Source organism: Eschrichtius robustus, chromosome 1 (assembly GCF_028021215.1).
Source record: "Eschrichtius robustus isolate mEscRob2 chromosome 1, mEscRob2.pri, whole genome shotgun sequence".
Taxonomy (NCBI): Eukaryota; Metazoa; Chordata; class Mammalia; order Artiodactyla; family Eschrichtiidae; genus Eschrichtius; species Eschrichtius robustus.
In genome coordinates, this window is record NC_090824.1 from 29,180,607 (window position 1) to 29,208,536 (window position 27,930).

The 27,930-nt window shown below is 55.7% G+C and overlaps 1 protein-coding gene across 2 annotated transcripts in view; it reads right to left on the bottom strand.

Annotated features, from left to right (window-relative positions):
- PAPLN (papilin, proteoglycan like sulfated glycoprotein) overlaps nucleotides 1-26,582 on the bottom strand; it is a 35,410-nt gene extending 8,828 nt beyond the window's left edge. The window contains exons 1-20 of one of the 2 annotated variants that reach the window (XM_068543093.1): nucleotides 26,499-26,582; nucleotides 24,168-24,232; nucleotides 18,602-18,717; nucleotides 17,628-17,688; nucleotides 17,222-17,324; nucleotides 15,570-15,700; nucleotides 14,387-14,510; nucleotides 13,820-13,900; nucleotides 13,571-13,743; nucleotides 13,344-13,467; nucleotides 12,734-12,860; nucleotides 11,548-11,755; nucleotides 10,840-11,022; nucleotides 10,484-10,625; nucleotides 4,485-4,565; nucleotides 4,062-4,317; nucleotides 2,923-3,043; nucleotides 2,464-2,578; nucleotides 971-1,448; nucleotides 62-199 (exon numbers count right to left, since the gene is read on the bottom strand). In XM_068543093.1, coding sequence (XP_068399194.1) covers nucleotides 62-199; nucleotides 971-1,448; nucleotides 2,464-2,578; nucleotides 2,923-3,043; nucleotides 4,062-4,317; nucleotides 4,485-4,565; nucleotides 10,484-10,625; nucleotides 10,840-11,022; nucleotides 11,548-11,755; nucleotides 12,734-12,860; nucleotides 13,344-13,467; nucleotides 13,571-13,743; nucleotides 13,820-13,900; nucleotides 14,387-14,510; nucleotides 15,570-15,700; nucleotides 17,222-17,324; nucleotides 17,628-17,688; nucleotides 18,602-18,717; nucleotides 24,168-24,221 — 2,816 coding nt within the window. In that variant the 5' untranslated portion in view covers nucleotides 24,222-24,232; nucleotides 26,499-26,582. The remainder of the gene's footprint in view (nucleotides 1-61; nucleotides 200-970; nucleotides 1,449-2,463; nucleotides 2,579-2,922; nucleotides 3,044-4,061; nucleotides 4,318-4,484; nucleotides 4,566-10,483; nucleotides 10,626-10,839; nucleotides 11,023-11,547; nucleotides 11,756-12,733; nucleotides 12,861-13,343; nucleotides 13,468-13,570; nucleotides 13,744-13,819; nucleotides 13,901-14,386; nucleotides 14,511-15,569; nucleotides 15,701-17,221; nucleotides 17,325-17,627; nucleotides 17,689-18,601; nucleotides 18,718-24,167; nucleotides 24,233-26,498) is intronic. The other variant, XM_068543102.1, reaches the window with a different exon arrangement.
- Nucleotides 26,583-27,930: the final 1,348 nt, after the last annotated feature.

Sequence of the window (27,930 nt, forward strand, 5' to 3'; positions counted from 1 at the left end):
CGCCCCACACTCACCCGCCCGTCCCAGGAGATCAGAGGGGCTGTGCAGCCTGCACACACACCTGGCAGAGGAGATGGGCCGCCCGTCTTTCTGCCACCTGGCGTGGGGGTCCAGGGAGCTGTCATCTGGGCAGAAGAGCCGCACCAGCTGCCCCAGGGCCACCTGTACCAGGGAGGGCTCCGAGCCTGCCAGGGTGATCCTGGAAAGGTGGGAGGGAGGGTCTGCGTGAGTGCCGGGACCAGGGACTTCACCACACAGAAAGCTTGGTGCCCATCCCATTCTGGGCACCTGTGGGGCCAGAGGGTCCCAGGGGAAGCCAAGCTCCGGGAGCCCAAGGACTCAGGAATCCGCCCTCCCCCCCCACCCAATATCCCCAGGCATTACTACCTCAACCTGTTCCTGCAAGAGCACAGAATAGGCACAGAGCCCAGGGACGGAGAGGTTGGGAGAGAAGCAACACCAGGTTCACGTGGGGGCTAAACACTTGCCTGATCCCTTTGGAATTCAAAGTTTTATTTATTTTGTTTTTAATCTTCCCAAATCTCATTAATATGACACAGTCACAAGACTAACAACAAATGAGACCCACATTAAACCTATGAGATCACATCACCATTTTACAGGTCAAGAAACTGAGGCTTCGAGAATTTGGATGACTTGCCAAAGGTCATGAAGCTCATAAGCTTTTCCAACTAGACAGGCCCTGGGCTATACCAGCAAGATCTGCTGGAGAGTCCAGGCACCACCATCCACCGACTGCCTGACCCTGAGCAAGTCTCATGTCTCCAAAGCCTGAGCTTCCCCGTCTGTAGAATGATGGTAGCAAGGCCCTCCAGTCTGGGCTGTTTGGAAGATTCCAGGTTAGGGATGGAGGGAGGCCCAGCTGACCTCAGGGTTTTAGCTCCAAAAGGCTCAGCCCTTGGGCCTGGGTCCCTAATCCCCCATCCCACCTGGGGAAGGTGGGCCTCACCTGTAGGAGGAGCTGTGAGAAGGTGGCGCTGGTGGTCCTGCGTCTCCGCCCAGTCCAGGGGCACTGGGCCCAAGCTCCTGGCCCTGGGGCCCTTCTCCAAAGGCCTGTCTGTGGTCCATGGCCCCCGGCCCAGGCTCTTGATCTCGCCACCACAGGCCACCGGAAGGCAAGGGCTTTCTCTGGACCACAGGCTCCGTCCCGTGCTGGCTGGCCTCCTGCTGGCCCCCAGGACCGCTGCCGCCACTGTCTCTATGGGTGCTTTGGCCAGAGGCCCCAGGGTCGTGTCGGCGGGGCTCATGTTGGGGTCCCCGGCAGCTGCTCACACACTCCTCCTCCGAGGCAAAGTTATTGGCGTTGCCATGGCAGCCACCATACCAGAAGCGGTTACACTGGCCCACGGAGGCGATGAAGTACCAGCGGGCGGCCCAGTCCATGCAGGAGCCATGGGCGCTGGGCAGTAGGCACCGCACGGGGTACACTGAGGGGGCAGGGAGGACGCAGGTCACCGGGACCCAGTAATGAAGCTGCAAACGCTGCCCAGGACGTAGGAGTGAGGCCCTTCCCAGGGTATGGAGCACATCTACACTGGGCCCCTGACCAGCCCTGGGGACAGTCTGTTCACTGCCCAGACCTGCGCTGGGCTGGGAACCCAGCAGCCTCCAGAATCATCCCTGTCCACCTCCACCCCCAGAACTAGAGCCGTCCAGAGGTCAGGGCCGTGAGCTCCGTGGACAGGCTCCCTCGTGCTCTTCCCCACCTGACCCAGGCCCCAAGGGCGCACACAGAGCAACCCCAGGGCCAAACCTTGCTGTGCTTAGCTCACAATGAGGACCCAGCCCTGAGCCCCCAAAGGCCTGTGAAGATGCCCAGTGAGGGGCCCACCCTTGTTCCCAGGACCCTTCACCAGCTCTGAACCTTCTCCAGCCCCCAGCCTGCCCATAATAATCGCCCTCCTCCCAGGCACAGCCTGCTCCCTCTCCGCATTCAGATGTGACCACGCTGGCCACTGCTTAAAGCCCATCCAGGTGCCCAGCCCCCTGCAGACTCAGCCCACCAGCCCACCTGGCTTCCAACGTCCCTGTGATGGTCCCTGGCGCTCCACCCATGCACCCCATGCTCCCGCCTCACAGCCCTCCCTCCAGGACTCATCCCAGGCAGGGTGGGGACACCCCGTCCATCCCAGCCCTGACGACCCTGTCTCTGGAGGGGGCTGAGCCCCGGGGGCAGCACAGCCTTCCCTCTCTGTGGAATCCACACCGACAACTACCCCAACTCCCACAAGCAACCAGGCGGCGACAAGTGCAAACTGTTGGACACGATAATAATCTGGCACTGTTCTCTGGCCTGGCACCTAGTAGGTGATCAATAAGTATTTGTGGAAGAAAAGAGCAATAACCAAGGCAGCAGGAGGGTTTTTGGCTCTGGGTGGGGTGGCGAGCACAGTGGGACCAGAGCCTACCCACCAGGAAGGACAAGAAGGGGCATCCACTCACTGTAGCTGGGCTGGCCCACACAGCCTTCCCCAAGAGGGCCCAACGCAGAGGCCATGTTGTCATAGCAACAGCCGAACTGGGAGCCCCGGCACTCACTGGGCTCATCCTGCTGGGCCTGGGGAGGAAGGCCAAGGTTGGGAAGTTGGAAATAGGTCTGGCTCTTGGTGGGAACTCTAGGCTGCCAGGCGGAGGATGGCAGGAAGAGGGACAGAACCGTGAACACATGGAGCATAACCCCAGCCCTGGGGGCAGATCAGAGGCCAGGAGAATGTTGGCTGAACCCCTCAGTTCCAGCCCAGGCCTGTCGCTGAAGCCCTATGCCCTCCAGAGGATGGTTCAGGCCAGCAGGCTTCAGGGACCTCCTTTCTCCAAGGCTAAAGCTGCAAAAAGCCTGGGTCACAGTGGCATTGAGCAGGCTTGGGGGCTGGACTCCTGCCCCTCACGTGACCAGACACTTACTGTGGAAGCCACCTCTCTCGACCGTGGCCTGCTCCCAGGGTTGTCGCGTCCATAAGTGCTCGCACAGCCAGCCTGATGGGGCCCCTCAGCCACAGACACCCCGTCAGGACAGCACCCGAACCTAGACAGACATCACACAGCCGTCCCCTCACCACCCAGCCCTGACCCCCACCCCTACCAGGGACCCTGAGCGTCCTGTATCCCAGGATCCAGGCTCTGAGGCTCCCTGCGCCAGGGGCTGACCGGGTGAAGATCCGCTTGGCAGACGGGTTGTCCCGCGTGCAGGGAGAACCATTTTGTGAACCCCAGTCTCTGCCATGTCCACTGACCGCTTAGAGGCTCCCAGTGAGGGCAACAGGAAAACAATAAGCAGAGCTGAACCCTTAATAATTGAGAGATCTTCAACTCACACAGCCCGCCACAAAACCGAGGAGGGGGAAATTCACCTGAACCTGCCCAAATACCAGGTCCCCAGGGAGTTTTTACAAAATGGCAGCAGTTGGGCGATGGGGCAGAAGAGGGTGTCAAAGGAGCCCACCACTTATTTCACCTCCACCAACCAGGAGTTGGGAAGGAAGGTGAAAGAAGGAACATATCAAAGCACCTTCTATGTGCCAGGCACCATGTGATTCGTTTCAGCCTCACAGGAACCCCAGTCAGTGGCTGTCATTGTTTCCAATTCTCAGCAGAGAAAGCCAAGATCAAAGAGGTTAATAACTTGCCCCAAGTCACCCAGCACACAGCTGGTAAGTGGCTGAGCTGAGAATCACCCCCAGGCTGCTGGGCGCCGAACCTCAGCCCTTAGCACCACAGCCCCTGAGGGAGTGGGAGTCTGGTTTGGATCGCAGAGCTAGAATCACAGCCCATTTTCCTTCCCAGAGCCTCAGGCTACATCTCAACAGGCTGACTTCTGCAGAGAAAGCAGGGGGTTTACCCACACCTGGCACATTAGGGAGCTCAGCGAGAGGAAGCCAAGTCCTCGGTTTTGCGCTATCAGGGCAGCTCAGAGACAACACCCCTGGAGCTCTGCTAAGCCACCCCACCCCCTCTCTGAGCAGAGACACTGCCCCGTGCATCGGACACACCCCCTGAACACATACCTTCCCTCTTCGACCTGGGGAGAAGGAAGAGGCACCCACCTGCTCTGCTGACATGAGGCCCCCGGGCAGCCTTGCCACTGCGGCCCAAGAGACGCAGTGTGGCCATCGGGGCAGCACCCATGGGGGCTGTGTCTGCAGTCACGGGGCGCCAAGCCAGACTGCAGGGGCTGCCGGTGTGAGGAGTGCCGCAGAGATGGGGCTGGGCCCGGGGCTGGCAGGTGTGGGCTCTGGTCTCCTCTGGGGTTACCCTGAGCTGAGGGTTGCTCCTGGGGTGCCCACCACTGGTCTCTGAAATCTAGAAAGAAGAGGAAGCAAAAGTCATGTGATGTCTCCACCTGGCTCCTCACCCTCCATCTGTATCTACATCAGACCCACCTTTCCCCATCCCCCCAAACCACCTGCCGCCACCCTCAACCTCCATCTCAAGGGCCCGGGGCTGGGGGCTTCCACTGAGCTTCTCACCTGAGGCGGGGGCCTCCCGTGGGCCCAGAGACATCCACGGGTCCCTGGGGGTGGTGTGCATGTCCTGCATGCTGCGGACTTCTGCAGGGAGCCGGGGCAGTCAGGGTGCAGAGGGAAGGCCACCCCCACCAACATCTGCTCCCACCCCACTACTCAGGCAGGACCTGGGGAACCCAGGACAGTAGAAGGAAAAAGGAGCAGACTTGTGTTTTTGTAAACACCCTTCCCAGGTTTCAAGAGAGTCTTTATCGCATAGAAAATGCTCATGTTACATGTTCAGCAAAAGGAAAAGCCACATGTAAAATTAGCGTTTATGTTTGATCCCAATGACATAAAACAAAAAATGATACACATTTTTAATTGGACTGCTTAAAAGATTAAAAATCCAATTTTAAAATGGGCAAAGAACTTGAACATATGCTCCTCCGAAGAAGACACACAGATGGCCAACAAGCACATGAAAAGATGCTCTACATCATCAGTCATTAAGGAAACGCACATCAGAGCCATAAGGAGACACCACTTCGTATGCACTAGGATGACTCTAATCAAAAAAGACTGAAATAACAAGTGTCGGCGAGGATGTGGACAAACTGGAAACCCATGCACTGTTGGTGGGAATGTAAAATGGTGCAACACTGTGGAAACAGACTGGCAGTTCCTCAAAAAGTTAAACGGAGTTACCATATAGCCCAGCAATTCCACTTCTAAATATATACCCAAGGGAACTGAATATACACACCCACACAGAAACTCCTACATCAATATGTTCATAGCAGCATTATTCATTATGGCCAAAAGGTGAAAACAACCCAAATATCCATCAACAGACAAATGGATAAACAAATTGGGTACATCCATATAATTGAATGTGATTTAGCTGTAAAAAGGAATGAAGTGCTGATGCATGCCACAACTTGGATGAACCTCAAAAACATTTTGCTAAGTGAAAGAAGCCAGATGCAAAAGGTCTGCTCTTCCTTTTATCTGATATATCTAGAATTGGCAAATCCATAGAGACAGAGAGCAGATCAGGTGACCAGGGAAGGGGACTAGGGTTAATGGGGAGTGATTACTTGATGGGTACAGGGTGCTTATACAGGGTGATGAAAATTTTTGAACCTAGAGAGTTGGTGGTTGTACAACATTGTGAACACAACAAATAAGAGCACACTGTCTACTTGGACTTCCCTGGTGGCGCAGTGGTTAAGAACCCACCTGCCAATGCAGGGGACACGGGCTCGAGCCCTGGTCCGGGAAGATCCCACATGCCGCGGAGCAACTAAGCCTGTGCACCACAACTACTGAGCCTGCACTCTAGAGCCAGTGAGCCACAACTACTGAGCCTGTGCGCCTAGAGCCCGTGCTCTGCAACGAAGAGTAGCCCCCGCTCGCCTCAACTAGAGAAAGCCCACGCACAGCAACGAAGACCCAATGCAGCCAAAAATAAATAAATAAAAACAGCACACTGTGTACTTTAAAGTGGTTAACTGTGTGTTACTGATTTTCACGTCAATTAAAAAAATTCCATATTAAAAACAATTGGATTAATAGATGAAGGGATAGAGAGTAGATGATGAAAAAGTAATTACAACAAAATATTAATTGTGAACTTGATGGTGGGCACGTGGCTGCTCACCACACAGCTCTTCAACTTTCCTGTGTGATTCAAATTTCTCATCGTCTCTTGTCCAGCTTAGTAAACTTACTAAAAGTCACGAACTGTACCATTAGCATGGGTGAATTTTACGCTGTATGATGTCTAACCACCTCAATATTAAGTTCTTAAAAAGATTTTCATCACAAAATATTAGAGAAAAAATGCAAAAGGCTGAGTAGATAAAATTAGGATAATAGGAATTTTATAAAGGGTACCCAAAAGAATACTAGCAGGACACCCCCAAAATGCTCACAGTGATTGTGAAACAGACTCACAGACACAGAGAACAGACTTGTGGCTGCCAAGGGGGGAGGGGAATGGGGGAGGGATAGATGGGGAGTTTGGGATTAGCAGATGCAAACTATTACATATAGGATGGATAAACAACAAGGTCCTACTGTATAGCACAGGGAACTATATACAATATCCTGGGATAAACCATAATGGAAAAGAACATATATACTTATACACGTACATATATATATAAAACTGGGGACTTCCCTGCTGGTCTAGTGGTAAAGAACCCGCCTTACAATGCAGGGGATGTGGGTTTGATCCCTGGTCAGGGAACTGGGATCCCACATGCCACGGGGCAACTAAGCCCACGGGCCACAACTACTAAGCTCGCGCGCCTCAACTAGAGCCTGCGTGCCACAAACCACAGAGCCCACACACTCTGGAACCCACGCCACAACTAGAGAAGCCCACGCGCCGCAACGAAAGATCCCGCATGACTCAATGAAGATCCCGCGTGCCACAACTAAGACCCAGCGCAGCCAAAAATAAAATAAAAAATAATAAATGATAAATAAATCTTTCAAAAAAATAAAACTGAATCACTTTGCTGTACAGCAGAAACTAACACAACATCATAAATCAACTATACTTGAATAAAATAAATTTAAAAAACAAAAAAACCAAAATGCTCACAGTGAAAGTTTCTGAGTGCTTTGTGAACGTGTTTTGCGAGGCAGAGGTGGTGGTGGGGGGTCCCTTCCTTCTATTTGTTAGTTTTTCAAATTTTCCACAATAAACATATTACTACATAGTGGAACAAAGTTATAAAAAGTGAAATAAGTGAAAATTCCATTCTCACGTGGACTACATCTTGCCAGTCTCCAGGGAATATTTAAAAAATAATAATTTAGGGCTTCCCTGGTGGCGCAGTGGTTGGGAATCTGCCTGCCAGTGCAGGGGACACGGGTTCGAGCCCTGGTCTGGGAGGATCCCACATGCCGCGGAGTAGCTGGGCCCGTGAGCCACAGCTACTGAGCCTGCGCGTCTGGAGCCTGTGCTCCGCAACAAGAGGCCGCGATAGAGAGAGGCCCGCACACCGCGATGAAGAGTGGCCCCCGCTTGCCGCAACTAGAGAAAGCCCTCGCACAGAAACGAAGACCCAACACAGCCATAAATAAATAAATAAATAAATAAATAAATAAAAATTAAAATAATAATAATAATTTAGGGTTGGAAGATTCCAGTAGAGAAGCGGGAAAATCTTTGTTTTCATTTTATTACCTATCCCACCTGGGCCAAAACCTCGGACAAGGCTGATTCCAGTTCCCTCCCCTGTTCTGGTCTCCTACCCACATTTGGCCCTGCGTTCACAGTCCCCAGCCAGCCTCGGAATTCCTGCTATCCCTCCGTTGCCTGAAAGGCACCTTTCTGCCAAGCCCACCCTGCCTCTGGCTTCCCCTCCTGTGACTCTTCTCTGCCACCTTTTCAGGCTTAACTTGGAGTCTGGGGCCCCTCCCCACACCCATACCCGCAGGGGATCAGGCTCTGCTGGGCCAGCGCCAGCCCCTCCATTCCCATCATTCTCTCTTAAGAGCTTGGATTTCTGCACCCTGCTCCCCACCTGGCTCCTGCTTCTCAACTCTCTCCACTTCAGCCTGACACTCAGGCAGGTGCCAAATCTGTCCTAAACATCTTTCATGGTGTCACTTCTAGCTCCAAAACTTTCAGTGGCTCCCCTGGGCCTATTAGACAAATTTAATCAGTAGCCAGAGGCCTGAGGCCCTCAGCATCGCCCCAGCCCGAAGAGCACCCGCCCTGGACAGACCCGTCATCACCCCCATACCCTGTGCCGAGGGCCGGTCCTGGGCCCCTACTGGTCTCACAGTTACTGAGCACTTGAAATGTGGCCTGAGGGACTGAGAAACTGAGTTTTACATTTTACCGGATTAGAATTAATTTTAAATTTAAACACTGACACATGATTCATTTATTGAAAAACGCTTCAGTATGTCTGGAACGACTTGGGGATGTGAATCTGCTTTTTCAACTGTACGTTTCATGACATCTAAATCGAGATCGACTACACCAGTGAAATTTTAGCACTGGGGGTCCGATCCCTGGTCGGGGAACCAGGATCCCACATGCCGCAGGGCCACTGGGCCTGTGTGCCACAACTACTGAGATCGCGTGCCTCAACTAGAGAGCCTGCGTGCTGCAAACTACAGAGCCCACACGCCCTGGAGCCCACGCGCCACAACTAGAGAAGAGAAAACCCGCACGCCACAACTAGAGAGAAGCCTGCACGCTGCAAGATCCCACATGCCTCGATGAAGATTCCGCATGCCACAACTAAGACCTGATGCAGCCAAAAATAAATAAATATATATATAATAAATCTTTAAAAAAATAAATAAAATAAAATGTGGTTCTTAGAAAATTTTAAATGACATGTGGGGCTTGCCTTCTATTTCTTTTGGTGAGCACTGCTCAAAAGTCTAGAAAAGACAGGGAAACAGAGCTGTCCGGTGTGTCTGCTCAGAAGCCCACCCCTCAGGGGGCCGCCTCTTTGCACCCTCGGCCCCTCCTCCCGGGCACTTGCCAGTAAGCACTACAGCACTAGTTACAGTACCCAAAACAGCAGGAACCGCCTAAATTCTAAATTCATACCCACCATGGACTTCTGTGGAGCCCCTAGAAATCACAAGACGAAAATGTTCACACACCAAATGTCATTAGGGGGAAAAAGGAGATACAAAATCACACATACATTACAAGGAAGTTCACTAAAGATCTATCCCAACAATAGAGGGGATCAAGGGTAATTTAAGTTTCTTGCTACATACTAATTTTCTAAATTCTCCAAATTTTCCACAATGAACATAATTATTTTTATAATTATGAAAACAGCAATGAAGGTTATTTCTTTTACAACTCAGCCTGGCCTGAAGTTCTCTTTCTGTTTCCCTCCTTTCGACCTATGTGAATGCCTCTCTGGGGCAGGTTCAGGACAGCCTCTTCCAGGAAGGCATCCAGGGTCCTGGGACACCGAGTGGCTCCAGGGAGCTGGACTTGTAAGAGCCCGAGGATCCTCCTGCTCGTGTACCCCAAGGGCCAGGCCCAGGCTAAGGAGCCCCAGGAGCCCGGCCCAGGGTCCCCCAGGCCCTCACCGCCACTGCCACCCACTCTTTGCTTATGGAGTACTGTGTATTCAGGCACTGTGCCAAGCGATCACCACGAGCCTGGAAGGTCAGTCTTATTAACCCCACTGTACAGATGGGCAAACCGAGGATCAGAGAGGAGGGGCAGTTGCCCAGGGCCACACGGCTGGTCAGCAGTGGAGATTTGAACCCAGGTTAGCTGTTGACTCCAGGCCACTGGTTCTTAGCCACCTTGCCACGTGCCTCCACTGGAACCCAACCATTCCCCCATCACTGGCACATCAGGGCCAAACGCCTCTCTGCAGCATCACAAGGCCGACCACCCACCCCCCGGCTCAGCCCCAACCCACGCCTTCCCTCAGTAACACTTCCTCACACCAAGTAAGTTGCTGGCCTCTGTGCCCTTTGTCCTGCAGCTCCTCACAACTGGGACACCTTCCTTCCTAGTGGGGACGGGGGTGAGGGGAGGCGGGAAGGCAGAGGCAATATGCGAGGACAATCCTTCCTGGACCGCCTCCCTCTCTGCACTCAGTCACCCAGTCACTCAACAATTACTGAGTACCTAGCACGCGCTAGCTAAGTTCTGCAGGGGTATAAACAGAAAGAAGGAAGGGGACCTGGCCCTCAAGAAGCTTACAGCTAGTAGGCCTACAAGCCATGTACAACCACTGCAGCACCAGGAAACCAACCTAAGAGTGACAGCAGTTACAGTGAGCCATGGGGGTGGGGTAAGGGATGCTACCTCCGAGGGGGGAAACAGGGCTGCCTGGTGAGGCTGTCTAGGGCCGGACTTTGTGGGTGGCAAAGGCTTCACACACGGTGATGTGTGAAAGCGTTCCAAGTGGCTGACAGCACAGGCAAAGGCCCAGCGGCAGGAAGGGCTGGCCAGGTTGATAGCAGGGAAAGAGGTTGGGCCAGGTACCAGCTGCCCCTCCTGTCCTTACCTGGAGGAAGATGGCAGGGCTGCGTGTTACAGGGCTCCACATCCGCAGGCCTGGATGGCTGCAGGCTCCTGCAGTGGCCGGGCGGGCCAATGGCGCAGACCACCTGGCGCCTCCGAGTGCCCGAGCTGCAGCTCTTGGAGCACTGGGGCCCCCCGGGGTGGGAGTGGGAAGAGAGAACAAGCCCGCAAAGGGAGAAAGACCCTGAGACTGGGTGGGGGGTACCCATAAGGCAGGGGGAAGGGGGAAGGTGCCTGGTACTGCGTGTCAGACCCAAGGACAGGCACATGTGCAGCCTCCGGTCAGAGACCCAAGGGACCGGGATTGGGCAGCAGGTATGGGTGGGGGGAAGTACTCACTAGACCCCAGGCGCCTACGTGCCAGGCCTGGTCACCGAGTGGGGGACAGCTGTCATGCACACAGGGCTCAGTGAGGGGGGGACGGTCCTCCAAGGAGCACGCTGTGGCGTGGAGCAGAGACCCCTCGTCACCCCGGCAGGTGACGGTCCGCCTCCGGACCCCGGCGCCGCAGCTGACAGAGCACTGTAAGGACCAGGCTGTCAGCAGGAGCTGGTCCTCGCCCAGCGGGAGGCCCACCAGCCTGGCACGGAGGGCAGACAGCACCCTACTGCCCCACGTCCAGTTCCCAGGCCCAGAGAGGCTGAGTCATCCTCCTGCGGTTACACAGCCTGAATCATGGCTGCAGATACCAAGCTGAGGTGCGTTTTCCACATTCCTTCATTTGCAACTGCAACATAGGTAGGTGCCAGAAGCAGTGACCAGCAGCCCCGGTTTCCCCCTGACCCCCAAACAGTGTGCCCGGCTTCTTCTTTCCCACCCGGCCTGGGACCTTCTAGAGAAGGAGGAAGAACACGGGAGCAGGAGTCCAAGCCCCCGCTCCTAGTCCCAGCCTCGGCCACAGCTTCCAAGACCACGTGGCAGGTCACTTTACTACCAGGATCTGTCTGCCCGAGGCGGAGGATGAGCCTCCCAGCCCTGCCCTGCTGCTGCCCAGGCCCAAGACCCAGCTCCTGACTTCCGCCCCTCCTGGTCAGGGCCGGGCCTCACCTCGCCCCAGGGCTCCGCGCTCCAGGCCGTGCAGCGCTGCAGGTTGCAGGCCTGCGTGGTAGGGGGCTTCTCAGGCAGGGCCGCACACTCGGCGTCCTCAGCAGCCTCCTGGACGCCGGCGCCATCAGATGAGACACAGTAGACGGTGCGGGACTGGGAGCCGCCCTCACAGGAGGCCGAGCAGGGCATCCAGGGCCCCGTCTTCCAGCTGGCAGGGAGCAGGAGGGCGGTGAGGCTGGCCCTGCAGCAGGGGCCAAGGTCCAGGCCCGAGGGGGCACAGGAGTGGAGGGGGGGACCCCTACCCGGCCCATCCTCTGAGCATCAGGCCGTGCAGGTGAGGGGCAAAGAGCCCTGCGCAAAGGCCAAGGTCCGGCCCTGCTCACCCATCCCCACCACTGTGCACTGGTCCCTATAAACACGGAGCCTGGCTGCCTCCCTCTCAGCATTCCTGTCCTCACCTGCGTCCCCCTTCCTCTTTCTCACCAGGTCAGCCATCACCCCCAGCCAGACTCCATCCCCTCTGGGTCTGAACTTAGTGGGGGCATCTCCCGGAGGGGCCGTGCTCACCCAAGTGGGGAGTGGCCCTTCCTGGCCGTGGGGCCCAAGGACCTAGAAGAAAGGGCCAGCCCCACTGCAATGCAAAGCCACGCCCACCACCATCCCAAGAGACCAGCTGCCACCAAGGCCGTGGGAGGAAGGACTGCACAGCCCTGCGGGGAGCCTGTGGCCCAGGAGTACCTGTTCCTGCACACACGCTGGGCCCCAGCGAGGGGCCACACTCTGGGTTGGTGCAGGTAAGAAGTCCCTTGTGCACAAACACAGGCACTGCCGATGCCCTCAGGCCCCTTGGCCCGAGTCCTGGCCCACTCCTTGGCATCTGCCAAGTCCCCTGCCAGCTCAGACAAACGGGGCGCCTCCGATACCCCCCCAACCCTCCCGCCGCCAGCCTGGACATTCTGGGCACTGTGTGGGCTCACGAGGGCGGACGGAATAGCCCGGGGTCTCATGCTCAGGACACCCCACTGCCCCCGCCCGGCTGACAGCTGGCTCCTCCCGCTCTGTCCACAGCTGAGGAGCCCCCCAACCTCTTTCTTTGCTCAACACCTAAAGCGGCCGAGGGACCCCACTCCCTTCCCACCCAAGAGCTTGGGTCCCGCAGGGGCAGAGGGGGCTGGCAGGGCCTCACCGCTTGGTGTGTGGGCAGGGCTGAGGGCTGCAGGGTCGGCGGTCAGCCGGCCGCGGCCGGTGCCGGCACAGGTGTTCGGGGTAGACCTCATTGTCGATGGTGCAGAACACCGGGCGGGTCTGCTGACCTGCAGAGGCCCGGCCATAGCAGGCAGCCAGTCAGTCCAGACTCGCCAAATGCATTCTCTGGGCCAGGCACCCTTCCGGACACGTCCCAAGCATCACCTTGATTAAGCCTCAAATGAACCCCTGGGGTAGGCTGCCATCACCATCCTCAACTTACGGATGAGGAAACTGAGGCTCAGCGAGTTGTATCTGTGGGCGATGGAGCCCCGCTCTGACACCTGACCATTAGCTCCAGGCCCAGCCTCCACCGCCAATGGAATACTGTCTCCTGTGAGATGCCACTGCCTCGGGGAAGCCCTCTGGTTCTCTTAGGTTGGGCGGGGGCCCTTCCTCAAGTCCCCTGATCTCTGCGTTTCCCCCAGGTGACCCCCATGACATGAGGCTGTCTCCTCTCCTTGTCCACCCCCCACCCACAGCTGGAGCGCCTGGAGGAGAGAGCCAAGCCCCGCGTGCAGCCGCGCCCCCGACCAGGGCCCTGCCCTCACCTCCACCACACGTGGCGCTGCAGTCGCCCCACGAGCCGTGGCTCCAGCTGAAGCCGGGCCGGGGGGTGCTCAGGGGCAGGTGGTACTCGAAGTGCACGCCAGGGTTGGGCTCCTGGCTGATGAGCTGTGCGGGAGGGTCCCCACTGAGGCCTGATGCCAGGGGGCCACACCCGCCCAGCCCGCAGCCCTCCTGCCGGCCGCCCCCGTCTCCCGCCAGCCCCGCTCACCTCGACGATCAGGGGCTCCGAGGTGGGGCCGCGGGCGTGGAGCCGCTCGGGCGCCAGGTCCCCCTCAGCTCCCCGCTCATAGTGCAGGACGGTGCTGGCCACAGGTAGGGCCCGGGCGCCCTCGATGGTCCAGTGCCCGTTGAGGTAGTATTCACCACGGATGCTCTTCACCGCTGGGCAGGGCGAGCACCCTAGTCAGCTGCCCTGGCAGGACCCGCCCCCCTGCCCCAGACCCAAAACTGTCCTCACCCAGGAAATTCCTGCTGGCGGCAGCCTCCTCAATGCGGATGCTGGTGGCCCCCACGGGAACTATGAGGATCTGGTTGTAGCCTGAGGGGACAGAGATACCCCGGGACCACTCAGCCGCAGGGAGGAGTTGGCCCTGAGGAGGCTAGGTGCCCGCAGCACAGGTGGGGTCAGGGCAGGGCAAGTAGCACACAGGCAGGACCGGGTGCTTGGGAAAGAGTGTTCCTGAAGGAGCAGGCAGCCTTGCAAAGCCCAGAGGGGCGGGCAGGCTCCAGCGCCCATACTGACCGGGAGGGGAGGGGGCAGATGGGGACGATGAGGGAAGGGATGAGGAGGCATCCAGGTGGCCACTGGATAAGGGGGCAGAGATCCTAGTGTGAGCCCACAGGCTCCTGGACAAGGGTTTGGCCTCCACCCTGAGGCGTGACCTCAGGCCTTTCATGACCTGAGTGCCAAATCAGACCCTCTCAGTGCCATGAGAGCAACTCAGCCAGTGAGGGAGACAGGCCAGGAAGGAGCAGGTAACAGACCCTTGTCTCAACTGTCTGTGGACCCCGGGAGGAGCCCCACCTCTGCTGAGGTCATTGGCATCAAAGACGCCTGTGACGGGGTAGCAGGTCGTGCCGTCACCCCCGCACTGCAAACACTTGTCCTCCTGCTTCCACGAGTCCAGGTTGTGGTCACAGCCGACAACCTGCCAGGCAGAGACGAGGGGAGATGGGAGAGACCAGAGTGAGTCACGGTCACACCAGGACTTGAACCCTGGCCGCGTAGCCAGGTCCAGGAGGCGCAGTAACCATTCACTAGCCATGGGGGCCGAGTAAACCTTGATTCTGGCCTGTGGCTGACAATCCACCTCTTCTGCCTACTCGGCACCCGTGTCCCCTTCTCTGACAATAGCACCTCATTTTCCTTCCTTTGTGGGAGCCACCTCTCTCCCACAGAGTTTGCATACAGTTCCCCAACAGTGGCTTCGGGCCAATCAGCAGGTTGTATGCCTTGCTCAAAGCTCACAGGGGGAGCCCCAGGCCAGGACAAGCCAAAGGCAACCCCAGGTCGCTGGAACTCCTGGGAATAGGGCGCCCTGCTCACAACTACTGAGCTCGCGTGCCACAACTACTGAAGCCCGTGCGCCTAGATCCCGTGCTCCACAAGAGAAGCCACCGCAATGAGAAGCCTGTGCACCTCAACGAAGAGTAGCCCCCGCTTGCCGCAACTAGAGAAAACCTGCGCGCAGCAACAAAGACCCAACACAGCCAAAAACAAATAAATAAAATAAGTAAATTAAAAAAAAAAAAAAAAGAAATACACTGGCGAATGTATTAAAATATTTATGTCTGGAAGATTTGAGGATACAGGAGAGAAGGCTGTAGGGACATTATCTTCAAGTATCAGAAAATAGGAGGAAATCCAGGGTGGGAGAGGGGAATGGAAAGAATTAAGAATAATGGAAGAGAGGTTCATTTAGTATAATTGTGAGCAGCTGTGAAGAGCAGCGTGGAAACAAAATTACCCGGAAGAGGTGGTAGCCTCAGCGTCCACAGTGCCACCCAGAGGGTTCCTCTTACTGTGGGGCTAGAGTTATCAAAGGGCAAAGGTAAGAGGGTCACAGGGCATCTGCGATGCAAGGCACCTTAGAAGCTAGTCTTGAGAAGACGTCAAAGTCATGAGAGCCCCTGGCCTGCTGATGCGGGGCTGGGCGACATCTGCAACAGGCCCCAAGCCATCTGGTGGGGGTGGGGGCATAACTCACCCGGCAGCTGCCATCCACGCAGATGTCCCGTTTGCCAGGCTCGCAGGGTGTCCCGTCTATGACGGCCTCCCTGTGCTTGTAGTAGAAGCTCTCCCCCTTGGGAATGCAGTTCAGTTCACATTTGTTTGGGGCTGCGGCGACCAAGAGGGGAAAGCTGAGAGGCTGAGCGAGGTTCAAGGCCTGTCCTAGCAACAGCGAAGTGTGGGCAGCGGCCAGAAGCACGCGCGCCCACGACTGGGAGGGGCCTACAGCGCCATACTCCCAGTGGCTCAGAATCCCACCCCCAACCCAGGGAGAAGGGATGCTCTCCCCGAAACTGCTGCATCTCTGGGACTCCCTGGGAATCAAGTTGAAGAAAAATCCCAGAATAAGGAAAAAGCTAGACATTTGAAGAGGTCTATCTCAGCCTTATTATTTATAATAGTCCAAGTTTTAACAATCAGCTACTCTATTATCTATCACTAGAATATTACGCATGTTGACTATGCTATTAAAAACTATGATTATATAAAAAAAAACTATGATTATGAAGACTAGACAATAATGTGGGAAGATGCTTATAACAGAGTGCAAAGCGATACTATGTAATAACTACAAATATGTAAACAGAGGGAGAATAATGTGAAAAGGGCTAGCATGAAATGCTAGCCGGGATCCTATGAAAGAGATAGGGTTAAGGTTTTTTTCTTGTTTCAATTTTTATATTTATCTAAATATTATATACACATTGTTTAAACAGCCCAGAAGTGCAAATAGGATTGTAATCACCTCCACCACAAAGAAGGCATCCCTCGACAACCCTTTTTAAACTTTCCTCTGTGTTCTAATTTTTCTATAACATATATTTAAGTTATTTTCAACATACCCTCACCTTAGGATCCAGGAGGAGCAATGAAGGCAAACTACCCCACTGGGGCCGCCCCCTCTAGCCAAGACCCCTTCCCCACCCCAGAGCACACACAGGATATGTTTACTGATTTGGAATCCAGAGTGCCACAGAGTTTCCAGGAGTCATCCACAGTGAGCAGTGAAAACTACTACTCAGAAGGATTATCCTAAGGTATGTTCTGACTCATCTAAAATGCTTTAAGTACACGCATGTTAGTGTTTTTGTTTGTTTGTTTGTTTTCTTGAACTGTATTGCTCTAAAAATTAATGACCCCACACCTTCCTCAAAGTTACCCAGAGCCGGGCTCCGGCCCCAGAGACTCTGAGTAAATGAGCCCTTGCCACACCAAGCCCCCTGCAGCCCAGCCTGCAGTTTGCCCAAACTCGGGCACCAACTCCACTCCCCACCTCGCACCCCACCCCCGCCCGGCCCCCCACCATGCCTCCTGCCACGTGAGGAATGCTTCCGGAGCAGGCCAAACAAAAGAAGGCTCAAAACGGCAGAGGCTTGGCCAAGGCTTTGTTTGAAAACGTACCTACGGAGGGGAAAAGGATGGAAAAACCTCAAAACGACCACCACTGTTGTGCCCTGCTGGGGGTACTGGAGGTTTTTCTTTAAATGTATTTGACAACGTGTCTATAATATGGTAATGAGAACTGCGAAATGCTAAGTCAGCGTAGCGAAGAGATCCCCCAAAGATGGGACCCAGCCAGCGTAGGGCAACGCAGGCGGGGGCGGCAGACGGAGGGACTCGCGCACTTACCGCCGTAGTAGGGCAGCCACTTGTACCGCCGCCCCTGGAACTCCTGGCCGTCGAACTCGGCGCACTGCTCCGCCCTGAAGTCGCGGGCGCCGTCGGGGCAGCTCTGCGGAGCGGAGGGGACAAGGGAAGGGGCTCGTGGGTCCACCACTGGGGTCTGTCGCTCGGTTAGCCCCGGGGAGGTAGGATCCTGTCCCCCCAACCCCCGCTGTAGCTTCGGGGAGGCGGAGTCGGGCCCCCAGGGCTCCCGTGCATCCGCTCTAGGGGCCTTGGGCTGCCCGGGCGAAGCTATCATTTCAAGGGGGGTGAGGAAGGGGTTGCTGTGCACCGACAGGAGGGCCCCCCAGGGCTAGGATGTCAGCCAGGGCGTCCGGGAAGCTGTCCCCCACCCCCGGGGGCTTTACCTTACCTCGGGGCGGCAAGAGCGGTGGCTCCGGGAGGGGCCCACGCAGCCAGAGCCCCCATCTCTCCTGCAGGGCGAGAGCGCTGGGAAGACCCGAACCCCCATGACCCAACACCCCGCCCCCTCCTGGGGCTCCCTCGCAGGCCTCCCAGCTTCGGTGGCGCCACCTGGTGGGCACCACTGGGCCCGAGGGGTGGCAAGCAGAGGAGGGTGGTGGCCACACACATAAATCCCTTTAGGTAGGTTTAATCAGCCCTCTGTTTATACCTGGGAGAAGCCAGACCCAGAAGTCTAACTACCCCGGAGTCTGTCTAACTTGGGGCCACTCTGCCTCTTAAAGCAAATTCCCAGAGAAGCCTCAAATTCTGCCCTTGGAGACACAATAAGATGTAATACATACCCACTTGGTAAGGTTATTCTGCCATTTAAGGAGTAAATGAGGATAAGGCACTTAGAATAATATCTTATCTCTCTCCCTCTTCACGCAAAGTTTTCAGGAACAGTTAAACCCACTGACAGGCAGGGTGTCATCACCCCTTCTTTTGCACCCTATAGTACCTATCAGAGTACAGAGCACAGAGCAGGTGCTTAATAAGTCACTTAGAGTGAAAAACATCTACACTTGACAAAGAGGCTGACAGTAGAGAAACCACACAGGTTAAACTGTTGAAGATTATTCATTAATTCAACAAGAATTCACTGCGCCTGCCAGGCACTGCATGAGGAGCTAGAGACTCGGGGTGGATGAAGCAGGAGTGGCTCCAGGCCCCTGAAATAAGGCTGTTGTTGCAGTCAGAGTGTAAGTACGTGGAAATGACCCAATTTCAAATTCTCCACTAAACCTGCTCCCAGAACAAATCCATTGCGTCGTAGGTCCTGCCCCTGTGGCCTGGCACTGGCCCGGGACACCTAGCCCAGGACCCAGCTGCTCCCTCACGCCTGCCCTCTTTTTACAAGCTGGCCCATTCCCACCTTCCTACCTCTGGGAGTAGCAGGGGCGCTCCCGGAAGCTGACGCCCCCTCCACAGGTCCGGCTGCAAGGGCTCCAGTTGCCCCAGGAGCTCCAGGTGTCACTCTGCCGCCTCACCCTGGGAGCCTGCAAGAGGAGACACTCAGGAGCGGAACTCAGCACTCGGAGCCCCACAGGGTGCTCAGGGCTCCCCCGAGGCCCCCTGCCTCAAAACACCCCCTCCCCTGCAAAGAACCTGCAAAGAGATCTTGTCTCCTAGAGCCAAGGCTTCAGCACTGCAGCACCGCCAGGCACCCGAACATATTCATTTGTGGAATTGGCCAGCTGTCACCATAAGGAGCTGGGAGCCAGCCCAGCCTTCTCATCCGTCAACGCCACCTCCACCAGCCGCCCCTATTTGCCAAGTACAGTGGGCAAGCCGCCAAGCTGGGGGCAGAGATCTCTCCCCTGACCGTGATATCCCCTGGCTGGGAAGAGTCTGGTTTGAGAACCAAGATGCCTGCGAACATTCCCTTGAATGGAAGCCCACGGATCAGCGGAGCATGCCCTTCCAGGAGGGAGATACAAAAGGGCAGGAAGAATAGCGTGTCATCAGGCAGGTAGGGCTCCACCTGTGCGGGGAATGTTGCCCACGGGCAGCGCCATGTTTTTGTAGCTCTGGCCTATCAGAATAAGAACTTAATCTAGTGTGTGTGTGTGTGTGTGTGTGTGTGTGTGTGTGTGTGTGTGTGTGTGTGTGTGTGTGTGTGTGTGTGTGTGTGTGTGTGTGTGTGTGTGTGTGTGTGTGTGTGTGTGTGTGTGTGTGTGTTGGAGTGGGGGCTGTGGTTTCTTCCTGCCGATCTGTGGCAGGGACTCCCAGGAGTCCCCCAATATCCATCCTGCCCTTCTCCTATTAAGAGAACCCTTGACTCTTAGCTGGATACCTGGCTGCCCCCACCCCCAAATTCATTTCCCAGATTTCCTGCAGCTAACCACAGCTATATCACTAAATTCTTGTCAGTGAGATGTACATAAAAGCGTTGGGTAGCAGCCTCCAGTACAGGCATACCTCAGAGATATTGTACGTTTGGTTCCAGAACACCGGAATAGAGCAAATATCGTGAAAAAGCAAATCACACAGATATGGGGATTTCCCAGTGCCTATAAAAGTTGTTTGCATTATACTGTAATCTATTAAGCATTATGTCTAAAAAAGAAAAACAGAAACAGATGTATGTACCTCAATTTAAAGTACCTGGGACTTCCCTGGTGGTGTAGTGGTTAAGAATCCGCCTGCCAGTGCAGGGGACACGGGTTCGATTCCTGGTCCAGGAAGATCCCACGTGCCGCGGAGCAACTAAGCCCGTGCACCACAACTACTGAGCCTGCGCTCTAGAGCCCGTGAGCCACAACTACTGAGCCCGTGCCACAACTAATGAAGCCCATGTGCCTAGAGCCTGTGCTCCGCAACAAGAGAAGCCACCGCAACGAGAAGCCCGCACACCGCCATGAAGAGTAGCCCCGCTCGCCACATCTAGAGAAAGCCCATGTGCAGCAACGAAGACCCAACACAGCCAAAATATAAAATATTTTTAAAAAGTACTTTATTGCTAAAAAATGCTAACCATCATCTGAACTTTCAGAAAGTCGTAATCTTTTTGCAATAGTAACATCAAAGATCACTGATCATAGATAACTTATAAATATGATAATGATGAAAAATTTGAAATATTGTGAGAATTACCAAAATGTGACACAGAGACACGAAGTGAGCAAATGCTGTTGGAAAAATGGCACCAATAGACTTGCTCAACACAGGGTTGCCACAAACCTTCAATCTGTAAAAAATGCAATATCTGCAAACGCAATAAAATAAGGTGTCCCTAAGAGATAGCTTGCATGTGCAATTGTCCTTTTTCTTCTTCCTCCTGTATTCCTTCCTGCTGTTTGGAAATCAGATGTGATGGCTGGAGTTGGAGCAGCCTTCTAAACTATAAGGTAATTTGGGAATAGAGGCTTCACATAGTGAAGCAAAGATAGAAGAATCCTGGAGCCTGGAGGATGTGGTGAGACAGAACATCCCTAGACTTCTGACCTCTGGGTGTTTATTTGAAAGAGGGATCAAGTCTTTCTTGTGGAAGGACTGTTATTTGGGACTCTGTAACAGGAAAATAATCCTAATAGATAGTTTCCCACCCGAAAGATCTGACACCCTGCAGCTGGCATCAGAAGCCCACATGCTACACACATATTCTCTCATTCATGCCTCAGAACAACCTGACGGACCCCAGTGCATGGAGAAGAGAGAGGCAGAGAGAGAGGGAGCCACGTAGGAATATGTGGACACAATAGAAGGTTGTCTTCACTCCAGGCCTCTGCTCTTACACCAGGTTCCCACCGACCTCACCTGGAGAACCAACACCGACACTAGCCGAGGCCTAAGGAGCTGGAGAGGTGTTGGACTTGATTTCTTGCTAGGAGGCAAAAGGTGGACTGGAAATATGTCCTGTTTGCTGGAAGGGGACTTTATTTTAGGGCATCATGACATACGAATCTCTAGGGGAAAAAAAATCCCTGCCATTTTCCAGAGGAAGAATTCAAGTCCTAACGTGGAAAAGCAAACTCTTCCTCCCGTCGCGAGCCACCCGCCGCGTCACTGGATCTCAGGTGAGGATGGAGGTTTGCGCACGCGCAGATTACTCACAGTGCTGTTCTAGCGCCTTGGTGCCAAACATCAGGTTTTCCTTGTTTTATAATAAAACCAGAACCCTGAATCAGAACAACTCACACACGCAATGAACCACGTACAAAACCAAGAAGGAAGAGCCAGCCAGACCAAAGGTCTGAGCTTTCACTCCTCAAATCATTTACCCTTCAGTTCTAACTGGGCCAAAATCGCCAAGCTTCCAAAAACCAGCGAACCAGAATATAAAAGTGTTCTACGAAATTTAAACTGAAATTTACTTGGATCCGTTCCCGTTTTAAAGGGGAAGATATTGAGTGTCGGGGTTGGAGGGTGACTTTCCAGGGACCACAAGCACCTCCCCACCAGACTCATCACTACAATATAAGAATTCTGGAAGCGGCCCACAAGAACTGCTGCTTTCTCATCCTGCCGCCTCGGCCTGGCTACTAATTACCTCTGACCTAGTCCTGTTTGGATGTCAGTCTCACTCCTGAAGCACGAGACTGAGCCTCCCCAATCTACCCTTCCCTGCGACTGGGCTGGGCTTACCGGCGTGGGCAAGGCAACAAGGGGCACCCCTGCCACCCAGCCACCTTGTGCCATCAGGATGGGGTGGGGGAGGGCTCACCTGAATACAGGACCCCTTAAGTACCAAGCCTTACAAACATCCCCTTGCCCCCGAGCCCAGCACCTGTGAAGCAGGCATCCTAGAGCCAGGCCCTGTCCTGTACTTTAGTTTCTCTGACAAAAAGAAAGCAGTGAGCCAGCAGTAGCACAGGCACATCTTGTTTCTCTATAATTACCCAAACCATGAGCCGCATGATGGTGTGAAGCCAGAATGAGCTGCTCCAGTCCACCCTCACCCTGGGCCTGTCCTCACCTGCCTCCTGCCACTCTCAGCACCCCACCAGCTCCTCCAACCCCCACCTGGACAACTCAGGAGCCCCCTTTCCTGCTGCACTGTTCCCAGGGGATCAGCTGCCCGACGTGCATGGGTGAGGGTGGGAGTGGGAACAGAGGCAGAGGCGAGGAGACTGGAAGTCCTCCCCGGACCAGCCTGGGGTTGGGGGCGGCAAGGGGCGTAGTGCTTTATCCCTCCTTAATCAGCTACTCACTCTGCTCAGGCTGACCCCTCTCAGCACTGAGAATGATCCCATGAAGTTCTGGGGGTCCGGTGGGGGAGTCCTGGCCTCAGCTAGAACCGGCCTGGGCCATGGGGCAAGGGGCTGTGCCCGGCTAAAACCAGCCTGAGCTACACCCTCCCCCAGACAGTGCAGGGGGTATGGAGAGTTTTCAGCCCCAGCTATCCAGGTGTCTCTAAGGGAGAGAGCACCTAAGAGGACCCAGGTTGCTATGGATACCTTGACTCACTTCACCTGCATGCAACCTGTGGGTGGGTGTTATTACCCCCCCGCCCCCCCATTAAAGGAATCTAAGACCTGTTGATTTGCTTAGGGCCACAGCTGTTAGGAGGTGGCTCTGAGTTTCATCCTGGTGTCCTGACACTGTCACCATGCCCCCCCAACCCCGAGCTCTGAGCTTCATGCAGCCAGGCACTAGGATAAAGCCTGTGCCGAGGACCTCAGAGTGTGGCACTTAGGGAACAAGGACCATGGGGAGGCAAAGGTGACCCGGGGAAGCCAGAAGGTGGTGGAGAGGACATGAGGAAGGGGGCTCTAGCCCACTCTCTGCTCTGACTGTGGCCCATGCTAAATCCGTGGGGCTCTGGAGCAGTGCCCGCTGCCCACTGCTGACGTCCATCCCTGCCTGCCCCTCTCGGCCCTGGTCGGAGGAGTCCTTCTCATCCTCCACTCACATTTCCACTGAGGCATCATTCCCCCTGCCCTCCCTAAGGCAGCAAACAGTTTGGGTCCTTTCTCAGGGGTCCTCCTGCTGGCCTCAGAGGGCTGGGTAGGGCTGTGGGTCTCCCCCTGCGGAGCGCTCTCCAGGGACAGGACGGAAGCTGTGCCCTCCATCCTGTCAACGCAGGAGAAACTTGGCAGGAGCAGCCTCCAGGACCAAGCCCTGCTCTTCAGACAGTCCCTTCCCCAAAGATGGGTCCTGTGGTCTAGAAGATTCTCTGTACCTCCATAGAACCCAGATATGTTCTCCAGGGAGCCCTGTCCTTCGGGCCCCTGTTAATGAAACCGCTACTGTGATCACCAGTTGGCTTCCTGTGTCCACTTTCTAAATTTGTGCTAATGCGGTAGCCACTAACCACGTGAGTCTATTTAAATTCACATTAATCAAAATCAAATAAGATTCAGTTCCTCAGTTGCATTAGCCACATTTCATGTGCTCAGTAACCACATGAACTGAGTGGTTATCTTATTGAACAGCACAGATGCGGAACATTTCCATCATCTCAGAAGGTTCTAACGGTCAGCCCTGCTCTAGATGCTAACCCCAAAGGCAGTGGGGAATGGCTGGCACCCCAAACCTCTAGGCCCAAACAGCCCCACTGAGGAGCAGCTGAGTTTCGTCCCAGGCAGGTGGCAGACATCTGGTGGGATGGGCCACCTAGCCCTGAATCTTGGCTGGTGCCAGCACTGATCTCCTCTTCCTTCCACCGTGATATACCACCCGGACAGGACGTTCCCAACATTAGCAGTGCCCCCCAGCACGTTCTGAAGGGGGAGGGCGCTGGGACGTTGCCATTTCTGCAAACTGTGCCCCAAAGCCAGGCGGGAAGTTTCAAGGTCCCACCCCTCTGAAGGAGCTCGGGCCGAGGGTTCGCCTCCTCCCACCCCACCGTCCCCGTCGCCGACATTGGCCCTCTCCTGGGGATGGCGCCACTGCCGGGGGTGCTCCAGCCGTCGGGGGCTCCGGCCCGCGGCCAAGCCCTCGCCCCCGCCTCCCCAGCAGGGTCCTCCCGGGGCGGGGCGTGGTGGAGGGGAAGGGTCGAACTCACCGAGGACCCGGGTGCCGGGGCCAGCAGCAGAGGCACGAGCAGCAGCAGCCGCATCTCGGCCTGGCCTGCGGGAGAGGCCGGGGTTGGAGCGCGTGGGGCGGGACAAGGCGCCGCCCCACCCACCCCGAGTCCCGTGCTCCCCGCGGTCTCCTGGGCCGGCGCGGCGGGGGCGACCTGTCCCTCCTTCCCGGCTGCCCACAGGTGACCCGGACACCCGCAGAGGGACTGGAGGGGATGCCGTGGGGCGCAGCGGAGCGGCCGTGCCACTCACACGGTGAGGGAGGGAAGGCCCGTCTGTAACTGGCTTCTAAAAGTTCAGAGTAACTTCTATCAGGGTTTCAGAGCGAAGGAAAGAGGGCAATTAAAAATACTTCTTTGTTGGGCTTCCCTGGTGGCGCAGTGGTTGAGCGTCTGCCTGCCAATGCAGGGGACGCGGGTTCGAGCCCTGGTTTGGGAAGATCCCACGTGCCGCGGAGCAGCTGGGCCCGTGAGCCACAATTACTGAGCCTGCGCGTCTGGAGCCTGTGCTCCGCAAGGAGAGGCCGCGATAGTGATCGGCCTGCGCACCGCGATGAAGAGTGGTCCCCGCTTGCCACAACTAGAGAAAGCCCTCGCACAGAAACGAAGACCCAACACAGCCATAAATAAATTTAAAAAAAAATACTTAAAAAAAAAAGTAAAAGTCTATTAATTAAAAAAAAAAACTTCCTTGTTAAAAGACAGGGAGTTCAGAATCAAAGCCATCAGACTCACTGTTTTAATTCAGCAAGAGATTCTTTTTAAAAAGCCATTGCAGTGCTTGTTTAAAAACTCGTTAATAAAAATGTTTTTTAAAGTCTCTGCAGGCACTTTTAAAACTCAGCTTAAATGCTTTAAAAATGTTAATTGTATCTCACTTTAAACCCAAGCCAGCATTTCTCTGTACTGGAGAAGCTCCACAAGCAGGTTCCCTAAGGTGTGTGTGTGTGTGTGTGTGTGTGTGTGCAGAGTGAGTGCAGTATGTGCGTGTGTGCAATGTAGTGTGTGTGAGTGTGTGTACAAAATGCCTGTGTGGAGTTTGGTGTGGCACGCATATGATGTGTGCGAGTGCAGCAGGTACAGAGTGTCTGAGTGCAGTCTCGTGCATGTGTGCAGTAGGTGTGCATGTGTGTACATGTCACTGTACTGGAGAATGACATACACAACGTGCCCCTTTCAGTACAAAACATTAAACAAGTACTGGCTTGTATGCTTAAGTTTTAAAATCTGAAATTCTACCATTGTTCTCTTTAATTTCCTTAAGCATAAAATGATTGCAGTTTAGAAGAACAAAATAGAGCATACCTAAGCCAAGTTCAGCCAAATATAACCTGGCACATTTAACCATGCACATGCTCCGTTAATTTAGCACCAGCTGTGATTCACGTAGGCATCATTTTCTCTGCAAACCGGAGGTCCCCGCGGCTGGCGGGGTGAGGGCGGTGGCGTGCTGCCTCCCGCTCGCACCGCCGCGGTCCAGCCTCGCCTCTGCGGCCCCTCGTGTAAGAACCGCGCGCGGGAGGGGAAGCCGAGGTGCGCGGGAGGGGAAGCCGAGGTGCCCGGGGAGCCTTGTTCTCGGGCTAACGGCAAAGATGCTCCTTCTCTAAAGTAGAGACTGCCTTCAGGGGGCGGGGATGAGCCTAGCTTAAGGAAAGACGGCAGGAAGGACAGAAGAAAAGAACTTTATTTATAGCTGCTACTGGGAGCGGCGGACTCCGGCCGAGCGGGTCTGCGGCTCCGCGCGGGGCGTGCCGGGGGCCGGCGTCTAGGGGCCCCGCGCGCCCTTCCCGGTCCCCACGCGAGGATCTCCCCGGCTCCCGCCCCGCGGCGGGAACGGGCCCCGTGCAGCCCCCGGGGCGGAGAGGGGCGGCTTGCGACGTGAGGCGCGGGGCCGGCGGCGCAGGGACCCGGGTTCGGGCGCTCCAGGCCCACAGCCGCAGCGGCACCGCGGAGGGGGCGCGCTCGGTCTCCGGAGACCCGCGCCGGAACGACGTCCGACGTGGGGAAAGGCAGAGGAGGCGGGAGAGTTGGCGCGGGCCGCCCGCGTTGCGTCTGTCCGCCCGGCCCCAGCCCCCGAGGCTCCCGGGGTTTCCTGCGCTCCCGCGACCTCCTCCACCCCCGCCCGAGGGCGCGCGACGCGGAGCGGGGACCCGGCGCCGCGCCCGCCTCAGCGGAGAGCGGGAGGCGGGGTCTCCTCCCAGGCCCCCCAATTCCTCCCACGCCGCTCTCCCCGGGAGCCGGGCGGGGCAAATTCCTGCAGCAGCCCAGGGGCGAGCCGCCCCCGCCCCGGGGTCCTGTCCCTCCGCCTCCTACCTGTCTCCCGGAGCCCCGGGCGCGCGGGGCTGGCGGGGCCACTCCGTGGGTGCACGCCCCAGCCCAACAAGTCTGGGAGGTTGGCCAGGCCGCCCGAAACGCCTGAGGAGGTTGGACTTTCTCTCCCCGCCGCTGGCTGGCTTCCTCCCCGCCCATCTCCCCCCATCCAGCTCTGCTGACATTCATCCCCGGTGACCTGCGATGCCCAGGGCCTCCATCCCTTTGGGTCTCTGCCAAGGCTTGGCTTGCCCTTCGCTTTTGGGGCTGGCACCAGTCCCATTTCCTCTGTACCCAAGTCTTCCGGTTCTGTGCCATCCTTCCTCCATGCCCACCTTACATACAACACAGCCCTGTGTCCAGCCGTCTGCTTGTCTCCTACCCCTGAATTCTATGCTTCGGCCACAGCTGAATTTCTCCATACACAATCCGCTGTTTCCCACCTCCCAGCCACCATTTCCCACTGCCTAGAATGCACTCTGGACACCCCCTCTTAACCTTGCAAACTCCTAGTCATCCCTCAAGATCCGCCAAACATCATCTCCTCTAGAACCCTCCCCATGCCACCCCAGGCTAAGTTGGTGGCCCCCTGCTCCCTCAGTCTCCATCTCTGTCTGCTGTAGTTCTATGGTGCATCACACAGCAGGGATCTGAGTCTCCCTAACTCAGCTGTGAGGTCCCTGAGGGTAAAGCATGCATCCCTGTCATGTGAGTTCAAAGCACTAGTTGGGATCAAGGTAGGAGCTCAATAAATGCCATACATTTAATTTCCTTTCCTAGTTGTCCTTCTTTTTCTCAACCAAGGCACTCCTTGTCTGCCATCTCTGTTTTGGAACTGGAAATCACCTATCCCCAGAAAAATAGCACTGGCCCTGGGGCACTCGGAGGTGGCGAGGTCACAAGGTTGATTCCTTTCCCTCATCCTCTTCTGTCTTCAGCCCCTTTCCCAGCCCAGCTATTGGGCATTTCTCCCCTGGCCTCCTGAGGGTCAGAGAAAAGTCACCAGGGGGGAGCTCACCCCCTCTTCAGACCTCCAGCTCCTGCAACTCATCTCCCTGGGCCATCACAGATGCTCAGACAAAATGCTTATTAAAACATAAGCATGTTAAATCTGGCCCATTTCCTACGTATCAGTGAAGAGAGGAGATGCAGCAGCTGTGTAGCAGGGGCCCCTGGGGACTTCTGTGAAGTCTTAGGCAAAGATAAAGCTTGGCAGAGAAAAGGGAGTGGGATTACCCAAAGCCTCTCTAGAAAAGGAAAATCTGTTTCTTCCATTCAAAAAGCCCCACTCCCTGCTCCCCTCAGCTAGGAATTTTCAGAGCTTGGTCAAAGGTCCCTGTAAAGTGGGAGGCAGCTGCTTCTGCTGCTGTGGGGTCGAGCAGCCGAGGCACCTCCCGGATCTGTTTCTGGTTTCCCTCTACGATCTATGATCCCT